The sequence below is a fragment of the Anolis carolinensis genome, chromosome 2 (genome assembly GCF_035594765.1).
Source record: "Anolis carolinensis isolate JA03-04 chromosome 2, rAnoCar3.1.pri, whole genome shotgun sequence".
Taxonomy (NCBI): Eukaryota; Metazoa; Chordata; class Lepidosauria; order Squamata; family Dactyloidae; genus Anolis; species Anolis carolinensis.
This window is the reverse complement of record NC_085842.1, coordinates 18,198,726-18,214,398: the sequence shown is the minus strand read 5'-3', so window position 1 is coordinate 18,214,398 and position 15,673 is coordinate 18,198,726. Positions and strand designations below refer to the sequence as shown.

Genomic DNA, 15,673 nt, shown 5'->3' with positions numbered 1-15,673 from the left:
TGGCCATGCTGCCGCTAAGAGGTTATAATGCTTATGCGGTAGGGCAGGGGCGAAGTGGGCTCCTCCCATCTTCGCCCCGCCCTTACCGAGTGGGGAATATGATGACCGTCACCCCAGCTTTCAAATTGATTTGAAAACGCAGCAGAAAGTTCCATAGATTACTCCCCAAAAGAACGGAGCGGGACCGCAACAGACTATTATTAAAAGACCTTTTTCCTTCATTTTCCTCTTCCCTGAACTATGTAACAAATCCCCCCAATAAAAGTAGCATTTATTTTAACAGTAACCCTCTCTATCTGGTTATTTTGTATCTTTTCTCTGACTCCTTTCCTTTGCATGCAATCTCTCTCTCCCTCCCGTCCCTTTAAACTCCGGTTGAGGTTTCCCTGCCATAGATTAACATGGCGGTCGATATAAATTGGCTCATATCTCTATCAAAATTACCCCTAGAACGCTCCTCTTTTAGTCCTAACCCTTTCTAAGGCTCCTGACTCGAAGACAACCAGCAGAACCAGAATCGGTCCAGTTTTCGGCAACTCAACAGCTGACTGTCAAACGGGACCGACAGCTCCTTTCAAGCCAAGCTGCTGCTTTATCCCGGGTTTTCCTCTCCCCGCGACTCGCGGAATGGCTTTCCCTAGCCCCTTTCTGTGAATTGGGGATGGGGGGATCGCTCTCTCGCGGGGGAGACATAGTTCTCCAAGGACCCTCACCCTCTACAGCTGCCAGGGGGTGACGGACGGGTGCACTCCACGTTTCATGCATACTTTTGTGATTTTATGAAGAAGAAGAACACTCTTCCCCAGACCTACCCTTGGACTTATGAAATCCTATACCTCCAAAGACTTACTAACCCATATGTGCCCCTTCCCCATGCCATCTCTATGAATTCCCTATGAACTCTTTCTCCTCATGTATTTGTGAATTTTCATATTCTATGTACTTGGACACACTCATGACTCGCTGTGTATGAATTTCAAATCGTTGGGCTAACTTCATGAATTGTGAAATCATGCTGCTTGAACCCCACTTCTATATTGGATTCCCCAGATGTTGTGAACTTCGTCCTTATCAAATGTTTTCTATTGCTTATTTCTATTGTTTATATCATTCATGATTCCCCTTTATGCAATGTCACCCACCTTTATGGATTCTCCTTTATCTCCTTTATCTACCTATCTGCCTATATGTATTTATACTCTTTGGGATCCCCGGAAAATATGTGTTTTTCCCAGCTGGGTTTATATTCCAACTTTATTTTTAATTTTCATTTTATCCCATATAATTGGCAGATCATGAAATCAAATGGGAAATATTATGACCCCAACCTGAACTCTAGCCCCATGACTCAGACCTCCCTTCCCAAAAACAAAAGGATAATCTGCCACAGTTTAATCCCATCTCATTCCGATCGCATGGACAATATAGGGCGAGTCACCAAACTCCTAAAGGTGACTCGCCCCCAAGGCAAACATTGTCACATCTCAGGCCAGGACGCCGCAGGAAGGCACCCTGTGGGGCCGTCAATGATGGCTCATCACCACCCATCACCACTTCCTGTCTGACACCCCAAAGACATATCTAAAATCTGCGAACGTGACAGGACCCCGGACATCCTTGATGGGTGTCATTAATTCCTTTAGAAATTGGCTGGGCCAGAATTAATCCGATGTTTCCTGTCCGGTCACCGCATTGTTTCTATAGCTCCCGCCTCCTCCTCTCTGATTGGCCCGAGGGGGGACAAAAAACGGCTCCCCATTGGGCCAGCAGGGCAAGGCGGGAAACGAAAGCCCGCCTCGTTCAACCTCTCAGCCTATCCGCGATCAGATGGGCAGGGAAGCGGGGCGGGAAATTCAAAGGGCTGTCAGACCGAAACATTGTATAAATATGACTTTATTTGAAACATATGTTACGCTAGTAGATTGAATGATCGCTATTAGCGTCCTTTTCAGCTGAATTGCTCAATAAAAACTCCTTGGCGGATTTTCCTTCAACTTGGCGGACCTTCTTCATTTCAGGCTTCAGGTTGTATTGCGGCTTATATTCTTCTTTTGGCTTCGCCAAGGTCCGTTCCCTCAGGACCGGATCGGCTTCCTTCTAAAGGGGCCCGATCCCCCAAACGCGGTCGATAACAAGGGGAAACCTTTAGCTTTTACCTCAGATTGGCAGAAGCTGGGGTTAACAGTGAGAGCTCACTCCTCTCCCCAGATACGAACCACCAATCTTTTGGTCAAGAAGTTCACCAGCTCAGTGGTTTAACAAGTTCAGCAGCTCAGTGTTAGCCCCAGCTCCTGTCAACCTAGCAGTTCGAAAACATGCAAAATGTGAGTAGATCAATAGGTACCGCTCCGGAGGGAAGGTAACAGTGCTCCATGCAGTCATGCCAATGGCCACGTGACCTTGGAGGTGTCTACGGACAACGCCGGCTCTTGGGATTAGAAATGGAGATGAGCACCAACCCCCAGAGTCGGTCACGACTGGACTTAACATCAGGGGAAAACCTTTATCTTTTTACAGTAGATATCATCACAAACCAGCATAACCAGACAAACTGTGACTCCTATCAAGAATTTCTTGTTACTACCATTATTTTCATGTACAGCAATCTATGGTACATACATTTACCAATCCTGCATGCTCTGGTGTTCTGTTTGGCGGGCATAATTCCAAACAAAAACTTTGCTAGGTCTTACTTTCAGGGGAGGCCTTATATTTAGCAATTCAGCAAAATCTCTACTAGGTCTTATTTTCAAGGGACGTCTTATTTTCAGGGAAACGGTACATCTAATCATTTTCAACCTGGAACCACCAGGTTTTCATGTCCCTGCGGAAGGAGGATAGTGTCAGTGCTTGCCTTATCTCCTTGGGGAGGATGTTCCAAAGGTGGGGGCCACCATCGAGAAGGCCCTCTCCCTCGTCCCCACCAACCACGCTTGAGACAGTGGTGGGAGCAAGAGGAGGGCCTCCCCGGGGGAATCTAAGAGTCCGCACTAGTACATGGGGGAGGTGCGATAGTGGAGATAGGTAGGCCCGAACATTAGGAAGAACTTCCTCACTGTGAGAGCTGTTCAGCAGTGGAACTCTCTGCCCCGGACTGTGGTGGAGGTTCCTTCTTTGGAGGCTTTTAAGCAGAGGCTGGATGGCCATCTGTTGGGGGTGCTTTGAATGTCACTTTCCTGCTTCTTGGCAGGGGGTTGGACTGGATGGCCCATGATGTCTCTTTCAACTCTATGATTCTATGATTCTACATTTACCCGGTTTGGGATGGAAAATAGAAATACTGGTTCCTGCACACTGTGAAATGCAGAAATGACTTTGAAAACAAGCAGACACAGATGCACCACTTTGAGATATACCCAGCAACAACAGTACCCGATAACCTGCTACTAGGAAAAGCATTGAAATATTTTCCAAGGTAATTTGTTCAGTCCCTAGGTGTGTGCAGTGTCTCTAAAAAGAGCCAAAACAACTCTTATTTCCAAGGAAAGTAACACCAGAGAATCAGGTAGCCTTTGATGGGAAGATGGGAAGAAAGACGAGTGAAATTTGAAGGACAGAAAATGGAAGAAATAGGAGGAGGAAAAGAAAGGAGAAAGTGAGGGAGGTAAGGAGGAAAAGATGGAAGGAAAGAAAAAGAAGAAAGAGGGAAGGAAGGAAAGTTATTTTTCAAGGATAAAAGGACATCAGGACAGAACTGGTTAGTTTATACTCCCTTAGATTCCCAGCCATTTGGAGTCATGTTTGCAACAGAGAAAATAGAGAAGCCTGGCCCACAGATACTACACTCAGGGTCAGAAGCATGAAAGTGCCATTGTTTAAGATACCACATGTGCTTTTTGTTTGTTAGAGGATAGAAAGCCAATGAAAGTTTGTATTAGTTAAAATGCCTGTGACTTAGGCAACACTTTAGACCAAAGAAAGGATTGATCTATGAAGACCAATGAGAACATGCCTTCAATTTTCTGTGAAAGATAAAAGGCTTTGTTGTATGTTTTCCGGGCTGTATGGCCATGTTCCAGAAGTATTCTCTCCTGACATTTCGCCCACATCTATGGTAGGCATCTTGAGACCCAACCAAGGAAGTAACGGAGCTGGAAATTAAGCCCAGATTAACAACTGATGGAATTACATATGGTTTATTTTTTCTACAGAATAGGTGACATGGCGATCGTATTTTACCCTCTGAAGGATTGTCACAGGGAGCTTGCTTTCCGTTGCTCCAAGAACAGGAACTCCATTTAGGGATTCAAATGACAAGAAAGGGGAATCTAACAAATCTTAGGCAGAACTTTTCAAACTGACCTTTTTGAAATCAGATGTTTACCCACAAAGGATGTTTATTGGCCTGTGTGTATTCTCTGGTGCTTGTTAAGGGATGAGATCTGAATAAAACATTTCCCACACTCCAGGCATTGGTATGGTTTCTCTCCTGTGTGGAATCTTTTATGGCTCACCAGATCTGAACTGTAAGCAAAACACCTGCCACAATCCTGGCATTGGTAAGGCTTCTCTCCTGTGTGAAGTCTTTTGTGTTTCACGAAGGCTGAACTGTAAGCAAAACATTTCCCACACTCCTGGCATTGGTAAGGCTTCTCTCCTGTGTGGAGTCTTTTGTGACTCACCAAGTATGAACTGCGAGCAAAACATTTCCCACATTCCTGGCATTGGTAAGGCTTCTCCCCTGTGTGGAGTCTTTTGTGGCTCACTAAGGCTGAACTGTCAGCAAAACATTTCCCACAATCCTGACATTGGTATGGCTTCTCCCCTGTGTGGAGTTTTTTGTGGCTCACCAAGCATGACGTGTAAGAAAAACATTTCCCACACTCCTGACATTGGTAAGGCTTCTCCCCTGTGTGGAGTCTTTTGTGGCTCGCCAAGGCTGAACTGTCAGCAAAACATTTCCCACAATCCTGACATTGGTATGGCTTCTCTCCTGTGTGAAGTCTTTTGTGGCTCACCAAGTTTGAACTGTTAGTAAAACATTTTCCACACTCCTGGCATTGGTATGGCTTCTCTCCTGTGTGGAGTCTTTTGTGGCTCACCAAGTCAGAATTGTAAGAAAAACATTTCCCACACTCCGGGCATTGGTATGGCTTCTCTCCTGTGTGCAGTCTTTGGTGCCTCACCAAATCTGAACTGTAAGCAAAACTTTTTCCACACTCCTGGCATTGGTATGGCTTCTCTCCTGTGTGGAGTCTTTTGTGCCTCACCAAGTCTGAACTGTAAGCAAAACATTTCCTACACTCCTGGCATTGGTATGGTTTCTCTCCTGTGTGGAGTATTTTGTGCCTCACCAAGTGTGAACTTTCAGCAAAACATTTCCCACACTCCTGGCACTGGTATGGCTTTTCTCCTGTTTGGTGTCTTTTGTAGCTCACCAACTGTGAACGATAATCCTCGGTTCCTGCAAAAATTTCTTGTTGGCCCACATTTGGCAATTTGTGATCAATCACACATGTTGCTGATACTTTCCATTTAAGATCGTTTTCCCCAGGATGGAGTGTCTTGTGAAGCACTAGTGCCATGTTTTGAGTAAAACATTGACCAGATACATCACATTTGTAGGGCTTTTCTCTGGCAGAATCTTCATCTTCACTTTGGGCTTGCTGGTGTCGAGGAAGGTCTCCATTCTTCCCAAAATGTTTTCTGTGTTTTGTGCATACATTGCTCTTCTCCCCGTTATATACTGTGAAGAAGAAAAACATATACGATCATTCTTCAGTGTGAATGATAAAGACTCTTAAGGAAGTAGGATAAGAAGTAGATTGAAATGATTCTTAAAACATCATAGATATGGAGGAAATGAAGATATAAATGTTGTCCTTTCCCCATCCCTTTTCCAGTAAAGATGGACACAGCTTGACTGCCTATAACCTCTAAGAGAGAGATGAGTAACAAATGCACCAGAGGCTGCCTGTTGCTCAGCTCGGCTCAGTTTTTTATTCTGTCTCCTTCTCTCTGGGGGAATGGATGCCTTTTCCCTTCACATTCAAATGATCGCCTTTTTATCTAGCTTAAGACTTTACCTTGCTACCACCCATTTCACAATCATTCCCTCCTTTTTATTTCTCTCTCCCAGCTTCCACTTCTCTCTTCCCATGCTCCCTTCAGGTTGGATTTTTCCTAATTTCGGATTATTGCAGAGATTTTTTATCCGTCAGATACCAAATGGGAATCTTAGTTTTTGGAAGTTGGTTGTAAATATGAGTTCTAAAGGGACATTTGCCTGACAAAGCTGGGAATATACAAGATAATGACTGTAAAAAACAAGAGAACAATGGCGAAAGCAGAGAAGGGAACAAAAAAGGAATATCTGTAGGTCTCAAGCAAGATACAGTGGCATTCAAATAACACCACATTTGAGAGAGAAGAGATTGCCTCCAAACCATCGTGGTTTGTGAGGAATGACAAGACTGTGCATCACAGGTAAGAGCTGCTTAAAAATCCAGATGTTGCAATAACAGACTTCTTGGAAATATCATTCTGTGGACTGTCCCTTTATTCGGTCAATTGCTCTGGTTCCAATACCAGCATAACTCTGCACTGCGTTTACAGGGAAGCTGCAACTTCTTCACATATGAGAATTTAGGAAAGTGGCATTGGATATATGAGTAATTTTATTTATTTATTTATTTATTTATTTATTTGCAGTATTTATATTCCACCCTTCTCACCCCAAAGGGGACTCAGGGCGGATCACATTATGTACATATAGGGCAAACTTTCAATGCCCATAAACACATCGAACCGAGACAGAGACAACAGACAGACAGATGCAGAGGCAATTTAACCTTCTCCTGAGGGGATGTTCGATTCTGGCCACAGGGGGGAGCAGCTGCTTCATCATCCACTCTGATGGCACTTCCTCACTTCCTCATTCCAACATTGTAAATTAGTTAAACTTGCCTCCCCACTTTTATAAGTGGTACCTTATTTCCTACTTGATAGACGCAACTATCTTTCGGGTTGCTAGGTCAGCAACAAGCAGGGGCTATATTTTATTTTTAATTGACGGGTGCTCACCCCGCCACGGGCTGGCCTCGAACTCATGACCTCATGGTCAGAGTGATTTATTGCAGCAGCTGTTTACCAGCCTGCGCCACAGCCTGGCCCTAAGGTATAGGATAGAATAAATATACAGAGTGTTTCAAAAAGATGCACTCAATTAGAAATAGCTACGTTTCTGCAATTGTAAACCTACTATGAATGAAACTCTTGCCACTTTAAGAAGAGTTTGATTACTGCTATATGCCTCTCCCAGTGCACCAAAAAGCCCCAAGCCGCTGTAATTTCTCAAGTACAGAACAAAAAAGGCAAAATAATGCAAGTCACCATCTTGCGAATGAATGATGATAGGGGCTGCCTGGTTGGGAGGAATAACAAGGTTGGCTACCACACCAATCAAAAGATGTATAGCCGCATCTGCGAATCTGAAGTCAGGGAAAGTTTGATCTTTCAGATAATCCATTCTCCAACCCCTGTCTCCAGCCAATCGATCTAGCAATGGCTCTTAATAGATTCCCAGGGAGCCGGAGTAACTGGGAGGAAGCGTGTAAGCAGACTTCAAGAACAAGTAAGCTTTTGTTTAAAAAAAAAAACCCACCCTCTTTTCCATCATTTTCCACACTCCTTTTGGCTTCAGACATGCAGTGGCTTTCAAAGCAGATAATCTGGATTTTATATGGCAGTGTAGAAGGGGTTAGAAAGTTGTGTGACTGATCTGGGGTGATCACTCTTGAGAGGTTTTCCAGGGAGCCCTGTTGCTGTGAGTAGACTACTTTAATAGGCTTTACGTGGGCCTGCCCCTGAGGAGTGACCAGAAACTTACATTAGGCCAAAGAGCTGCAGCCAGGCTACTCACAGGTTCTGGACGTAGAGAGCACACAACTCCACTGCTACACCACCTTCACTGGCTGCCAATTTGTTTCCAAGCCAGATTCAAGATGCTGGCTTTGACCTTTAAACCTCTAAATGGTTCAGGTTCAATTCACTTATCTGAGGCATCTTCTTATATCAACCTGCCCGATCTTTAAAGTCGTCAGGGGAGGCCCGGAAGGACCTTCGCAGTGACTGCCCTGAGCCTGTGGAATACCCTCCGCAAAGAAATTAATACAGCTCCCTTCCTTTCTTCTTTCAAGAATCAGCTAAAAACTTTTTTGTTTAGGCAGGCCTTTAGCAAAGAAGTTTAGACTGAAGTGTCAGAAAATGCCATGAATTTATTGATTGAAGTGAAGTGCAATATAACTCGACAAGATGCCACATGAATGGATACTGCTTTTAAATTATTTATATTAAATTGTTTATATGTTTATTGATTGTTTAATTTGTTATATATAAGTTCAGATTGATGTTTGTATGATATTAAAATGCTGTAAGCAGCTGAGGTTCTCTTGAGGGAGAAAAGTGGAATATAAATAAAGATTTATTATTATTATTATTATTATTATTGTTGTTGTTGTTGTTGTTGTTGTTGTTGTTGTTGTTGTTGTTGTTTCTACTACTACTACTACTACTACTTTTACTCTTATGTCATATATTTCTAAGATAAGCCCTGCCGTGAGGACCCTCAGTGACTGTGATGATTTAGGACAGTGATTCCCAAAGTGGGCGCTGCAGAGATCCAGGGGGGTGGTGATGGCCACAGGTGCATTTGGGGGTGATGAATAACTGTATTACCTTTCTATTCTGAGTTCAAAAAATAGTTTCATAATTTCAAACTTCAATGTTTCTAATATACAACTTTCTTTATTATATTTTACGGAAAAGGTAGAAACATTAATACATATATCTTTCTGTTTAATTGCTATTAAAAAAATTTAAAAAATCATTTCCAGGGGGCGCTGAGTAATATTTTTTCTGGAAAGGGGCAGTAGGCCAAATAAGTTTGGGAACCACTGATTTAGGATAATACTGCATGTCGAAAAGAAATCCCCATCATTGCGGGAGCCTTACCAAGAGAGTCCACAAGCCCACGAATTTCCTCCATGATCTGCATGTGCAAGACTATCTGATCAGGATTCAGGAGAACCCACTCCTCCAGGGAGAAATGGACAGCCACGTCCTCAAAGGCAATTTGGCCCTGGTGGAAAAAGAAAACATTTCCTTCTTACATAAGGGCTGTCTAAAAAGATCTTTAAAATAGATTTACATTTCTGTTCATTGTTTGAAAGGGGAAGGGCTTAGGCCTCCGTGCCACAGTTGTAAGCTTTGTAGACACGTCCGGTTGGTCACTGTCAGAACCATTTCTTAATTGATATGTAGAATCAGAAATCAAACCTGAATAGGTTCCAGCTTTTATTGTGATGCCCAAAACTGGACACAGTGTTATTTCAGGTGAAGTCCCACCAAAGCAGAAAGAAGGTCACTATGACTTCCCTTTATCGAGACACTATATTCCTTTGGATGCTGCACAAAATCCCATAGTCTTTTAAGCTGCTGCATCACATTGTTGGCTCATGTTCAACTACGAACACTCCAAGATTCCTTTCACATGAACTATTGTCAAGCCACGTGTCAGCCTTCCTGTATCTGTGCATTGCATTTTTCTCCTGCCTAACTGTACTACCCTACATTTATTCTTGTTGAAATTAATTTGGTTAGTTTTAGTCCAATTCTCAAACATGTTAATGGCAGGGTTGTTGTGAGCTTTCCGGGCTGTATGGCCATGTTCCAGAAGTATTCTCTATGGCAGGCATCCTCAGAGGTAGTGAGGTACACATTTTGAATTCTGATCTTCTAGAGCAGCGTTTCTCAACCTGGGGGTCAAGACCCCTGGGGTGTCGCAAGGGGGTGTCAGGAGGATCACCAAAGACCAACAGGAACTACAATTACCATCATGTTGGGTCAATATCCCTTCCAAACCCCACCACTATTCAAAGTTGGTCATATTGGGTATTTGTGCCAAGTTTGGTCCAGATCCATCAATTGGGTGCACATCGTTCTGTCGGTGTGGATGAGCTATATCCCTCAACCTCTGAGATCAGTCCCCTCAAAACAGCACCAGTATTCAAGGTTTGGCATGTTGGGTATGTATTGCAAATTCCATCACAAGTTTGGTACAGAGTAATCTCTGAGTGTTAAGTGAATTACAACTCCCAGAATTCAGAAACAGCCCCCCCCCCCAACCCCACCAGTATTCAGTGTTGGCCATGTAGGTAGATCCATTGTAGAATGGGTTCAGAGTGCTCATTTTCTGAGTTAGCATGTCAGACCTTTTCCCTACTTATTCTGGTTAGTAGTTTGAATTCTTTGGCGAGTTCCCCCCGTTTTCCATTTCTTCTTCATGTCCCTTTTAAATCTTAGCTCACTTGAATGTTCTTTGGATATTCATTCTGATTTCTTTAGACTTCTCTTAATTTCCCGCTGCTTTGTTGACATGGTTTATAATTGTGCCTCCAATATCTCACTTCTAAGAAAATGCATTCAATCTTTGCTACTAACCATGATTTGACAGTTTCAACAGATGCTTGATAATTAAGCATGGAACAAATGACACCCAGGCAGCACCTGTCCCCTTCTCCCAGGAATCCTTCTGCTTACCTGATTCAGTTCCACTCCATCACAAAGGGGAAGAAACGACTGAGGATTCGGCAACGACATCATTCCAGCTTCTGGAAGAGAGAGTAAGGTGTGGAAAGTTGATCACATAAACATGTCTCAGAGGTTGCAATTACAGTCCAATAAAGAAACTTATGAAGAAAGGATCATATGAACACAGGGGCATTCTCCAGCCCAAGAATACATAAAATTTTGGAATTTAGGACTTTATCTCACAAGCAGTGTTGTATGTTTAATTGAACTAGTAGTGGGCTTGGTACAGTATTTCAATTGACCAAAGTTATCATTTGTTTTCTGTTTGTCTTCCAGCTCAGTTTCAGGGATGATCTTAGCTTTGGGTACCTGGAAAGATAATTTAGAGCTGAATGTTCAGTCCTATTCATCTTTAGGCTAATGTAAAAGTATTGCAAGAAACAAAACTGCAGATCACATCGAAATTACATCTTTTCCAACCGAATGCCTACATATAGTCATAGGATCATAGAATCATAGTGTTGGAAAAGACCCCATGGGCCATCCAGTCCAACCCCCTGCCAAGAAGAAGGAAAATTTCATTCAAAGCATTAGAAGTAGGAAAGTTGCATTATTATTATTTTTTATTATTATTATTATTAGTAGTAGTAGTAGTATTTTATTTCTTATCCAACTCCCCTGGCGGCTTGAAGCAGGTTACAACACAATTTAAAAACACGAACATTGCAAAAATTCAACAAATATATAATTTTTTTAAAAAGATCTACGGTAAAACTTAATTTCTATAAATTACATATTAAAGTACAAATGAGTGTAAGATATATACTCGTCTCAAGGCCATTCTGCATATGTACTTTCTCAAACTGAAACAGATTGTGGATGTGCTACAATCCCTACAAAGGGGAATTTACATTGGCATAAAACAAGAAAACACCCCAAAGAGTTTGTTCTTACCCTGCAAGGCTGTAGCCCCATCTCCTTCCTGTTTAAGCCTGAGACTCTGGGTGGTGTTTGATGGAGATTTCTCTGATGCAGGGATATTAGACTGGACTTCCATGCAGTTATTTTGGACCTGGAGGAGCAAAGAGTATTCCAGAAGTAGCATGTGAAAAAGTTCAAAAAATCACAGACCTATGTGAAAAACTGCATGGAGTTTTTTTAAAAAGAATAGCTCTGAGATGGCAACTTGGTTTTAAACAAATGCCACACTCCCCCTCCCATCATTTTCAATTTTCAAGAGCTCGAACACTGTTTCCATCCTAAATACCTTGGTGTCACCTTAGATCGAACACTAACATATAGGAAACACTGCACGAACACCAAGCACAAAGTAGCTGCACGCAACAACATCCTGCAGCTCATGGGGTGCAGACCCACAAGTAATAAGAACATCAGCCCTGGCCTTGTCTTTCTCAACTGCTGAGTATGCCTGTCCTGTCTGGCAAAAGTCTGCCCATGCGAAGCAGGTGGACATGGCACTAAACGAAACATGCAGAATAATCACAGGATGCCTTAAACCTACACCTGTTGATAAACTCTACAAGCTGGCATTGCCCCTCCTGACGTGCGACGGGAAGTTGCCGCTAATGGTGAGAGAAATAAGGTCGAACATTGTGAAAGCCACCCACTGCATGACTATCAGCCTCCTCCCACCAGACTCAAATCAAGGAAGGGCTTCATGAGAACCACCACTCCTCTTGATGTTCCTCCAGCAGCAGCAAGGGTGTCCCTCTGGGCAGCTAAACCTGGCAATTCTATCTGGATGGCCCCCCATGAGGGTCTTCCTCCAGGGGCAAACCAAGAATGGGCAACTTGGAAGTCCCTGAACAGACTCAGAAGCGGAGTGGGCAGATCTAAAGACAACTTGGCAAGGTGGCACTACCTGGAGGAATCCTCCACCTTGTGTGACTGTGGAGCAGAACAAACACCTCCGCATATGTATGCTTGCCCACAATGTCCTGCCTCATGTACGGAGGAGGAGTTGTTTAAAGCTACGGACAATGCGGTTGCTGTTGCCCGTTTTTGGTCTAAAACTATTTAGTTGCTTGTGATTTCCTTTTTTTTTCATCATTTTAAAATGCATTTGTTATGCAATGCTTTTGACACGAAATAAATAAATGAAATCATTTTCAATGTTATATCTGGGGTCAACAAATTTGAGTAGAGGAGCAACCAAGTTTACAGAGGATATGAAAGTGACAGCAGGAGGGGCAGAACAGGTGCGAAAAGAGGCAGAGGGAGCACAGTCCGGCTTCTGCCTCACAACAGTCCCCATCTTGGAAGAAAGGCAGGATTTCCTTGATCTATCCATCAATCCCAAGGTTAGTGGAACCAAGAGGAAATGCTCTCACCTGTTCTTCCTGCTTCTTGTCTTCTGCCTGACTCAGGAGGAAGCCTTCCGCCAGGGCCACCGCCTGGGAACAGGTCTCTGCTCCACACTCTCGGACCCAGCTCCCCATCTCTGGGGGCAGGAGGCTCAGGAACTGCTCCAGGATCACCAGGTCCAGCATCTCAGCCTTGGTGTGTTGCTCTGGCTTCAGCCACTGGCGGCAGAGATCGTGGAGGCGGCTGCAAACCTCTCTGGGTCCCTCACCCTCATGGTAGGAGGACTGCCTGAAGCGCTGGTGCTGTATGTGTGTATTCAGGAACGTCTGGGTAGTGCTTTCCCAGAATTCCCCACTACTCCCAAGTCCTGCTTCAAGTCCAGGTGAGTTGGTTCTCTCCATGTTTGAACCACTGTTTGATGAAGAAGAAAATTGGATTCAAGATGCTTTTCCTAGGCTCTCCTCTCTCAAGGGAAAGAAATCCCTGAACACACTCTACTCCAAAATTCCCAGCCAACAGTCACATTTCCTCTGTGAAAGAAAGGCAGAATTAGACAACAGGCTTCGGGAGGCTTCTTACTGGAGAGTAAAAAAAAAAAAAAAAAAAAAAAAAAAAAAAGTCCTTTATTTTGGAGCCAGGAAATGATGATGATGATGATGATGATAATTTTTATTTCTACCCCACCACCATCTCCCAAAAGGTGGCTTATAAAGCACTCGTAATGGAACAATGCATACGGTACAATAAATACAGATACAAATACACAGAAACTTCAAGAGGAATGGAAACCCTTCACTGAATTTATAACAAACCAAAGGAAGATGAAAACAGCAGGATCTGTGGACTAAAATAGTGTTAATAGTATATAATTACATGTTGTACTTTTTATAAACCCTGTATTCAAGAGACTTTAAATAATTGACCTATCGGCACTCTTTAATTAGAATATAAATGGTTTGTGTAGTATCTAAATAAAAGAAGAAAATATAACAATGTAACATAGTGAATTCTCACCCACACAATACTAATTTACTAACAAATGGAACTGAGTTTAAATTTATATGGCAATACAGTAGAGTTTCACTTATCCAAGCTAAACAGGCCGGCAGAAGCTTGGATAAACGAATATCTTGGATAATAAGGAAGGATTAAGAAAAAGCCTATTAAACATCAAATTAGGTTAAGATTTTACAAATTAAGCACCAAAACATGTTATCCAACAAATTTTACAGAAAAAGCAGTTCAATACACAGTAATGTTACGTTGCAATTACTGTATTTATGAATTTAGCACCAAAATATCACGATATTTTGAAAACACTGACTACAAAAATGTGTTGGATAATCCAGAAATTTGGTTAAGCGAGGCTTGGATAAGTGAGACTTTACATGTATAATTACATGTAAAGAACTGGAAAAGAAGACGGGAAGAAGATCGGATAGCGTGGGAAGGCATGACTACCAGGTTGAGGACAAGAGTATGTTTTTTCCTGTTGTAGAAGACATTTGGAAATTACAAAAGTTTAGACAATGTGTATAATAATAGTGCTATTGTTGAAGATAACGATATAATAACTATAACAAATACAAGGCTCCTCTTCCCCCCTCCATCCCCTTCCTCTGTGATATAGCAGACATTTATATAGTTCTAATTTACTAATCAGAGCTCTGCAACCCTCGTCCCCTTCTTTGTTCTCCTTTTCTCTTTGTGTGGGAAACATCTCTTCCTTTGTAAAGCATAATAAAAACTTAAGGGGGGAAAAGAGGACCCAAGCGGGCAGGTGAGGGGGTTGGGAGGGGAAGGCCATTGTCCCTCGGCCTGCCTGCCTCTCCTCCTAAGGATTTCCCTGATGGAGAATTGGATGATCCCAATCCCAGGTGAGTGCAGGCCTGGGCCAACCTCGTCCCTCCCTCCCGGTGTTGTGGGCCTCAGCCCCTTTTCAGCCCTTTGGAGAAGGTCTGGGAATAAGACTCACCAGAAGGAGGAGAAGGAAGGAAGAGGCCAAATGGACAAATTCTCTCTCCCAGCCGGGCACGGAAGGATTAAGGGGTGGGAGTATGAGTCCTAGACAGTCAGGAAATCCTGGTCTAAGGAGGCCCACTTCCTTCCTGCCTCTCTGGGAACCAAACTCCCTCCCTTTAACCCTTCCTTGCCCAGCGTTACTCTATAAGGAGAACAGACCATCTCTCAAAAGCCCTGGAACCAAAGGACTCAAGATAATGGCACAAATATAGTCATGGAAGAAAAATTCCACATTCATTGAAGAGTTACATATATTCTCTGCCTGCCAAACCACTGCTCTCCAACCCCACTGAACATTAAAGGGAACCCATCAGTCCAGGGAGCAGAGCAGAGCAGAGCTTCCATCCACAACAGAGAGAGAATGTCTCAGCACCAGGTCATGTCCCATGGCTCCTGGGTGGGAGATAGGACAAAAACACCCCTCACAAGCAGGCTCTTCATTGAGAAATCCCCTGCTGCCATAGCTTCTCTCCAAAGCACCCTTCTGCTAAGGCAGGGGAATCCGAATGCAGAGTTTTGTTAGAAGGGTGTCACTGATGTTCACATTTCAGTCTTGCACGTGACTACTACAAAGGAGTAGAATCATAGAATAGTAGAGTTGGAAGAGACCTCATCCAGTCCAACCCCCTGCCAAGTAGCAGGAAATCACATTCAAAGCACCCCTGACAGATGGCCATCCAGCCTCTGCTTAAAAGCCTCCAAAGAAGGAGCCTCCACCACAGTCTGGGGGAGAGAGTTCCAATGCCGAACAGCCCTCACAGTGAGGAAGTTCTTCCTGATGTTCAGGTGGAATCTC

At 43.3% G+C, this 15,673-nt stretch overlaps 1 protein-coding gene across 1 annotated transcript; it reads right to left on the bottom strand.

Annotated features, from left to right (window-relative positions):
- Positions 1-4,120: 4,120 nt before the first annotated feature.
- LOC100564020 (zinc finger protein 883) lies at positions 4,121-14,974 on the bottom strand. The gene is made up of 6 exons (XM_016996516.2): positions 14,831-14,974; positions 12,882-13,385; positions 11,485-11,602; positions 10,540-10,610; positions 8,953-9,079; positions 4,121-5,686 (listed from the first exon to the last, which is right to left on the bottom strand). The coding sequence occupies exons 2-6, from the start codon at positions 13,254-13,256 to the stop codon at positions 4,338-4,340; spliced, it is 2,040 nt and encodes a 679-aa protein (XP_016852005.2). The 5' UTR covers positions 13,257-13,385; positions 14,831-14,974; the 3' UTR covers positions 4,121-4,337.
- Between the last annotated feature and the right edge of the window lie 699 nt (positions 14,975-15,673).

Bases quoted from the DNA above. Each gene is read 5' to 3' on its own strand.
- LOC100564020 (XM_016996516.2), bottom strand. From the start codon at position 13,256: ATGGAGAGAACCAACTCACCTGGACTTGAAGCAGGACTTGGGAGTAGT. The intron at 11,603-12,881 runs GTGAGAGCATTT...TTGCTCCTCCAG, and splicing joins ACAAGAAGCAGGAAGAACAG to GTCCAAAATAACTGCATGGA. The intron at 5,687-8,952 runs GTAAGGCTCCCG...TCTTCTTCACAG, and splicing joins TGGGCTTGTGGACTCTCTTG to TATATAACGGGGAGAAGAGC.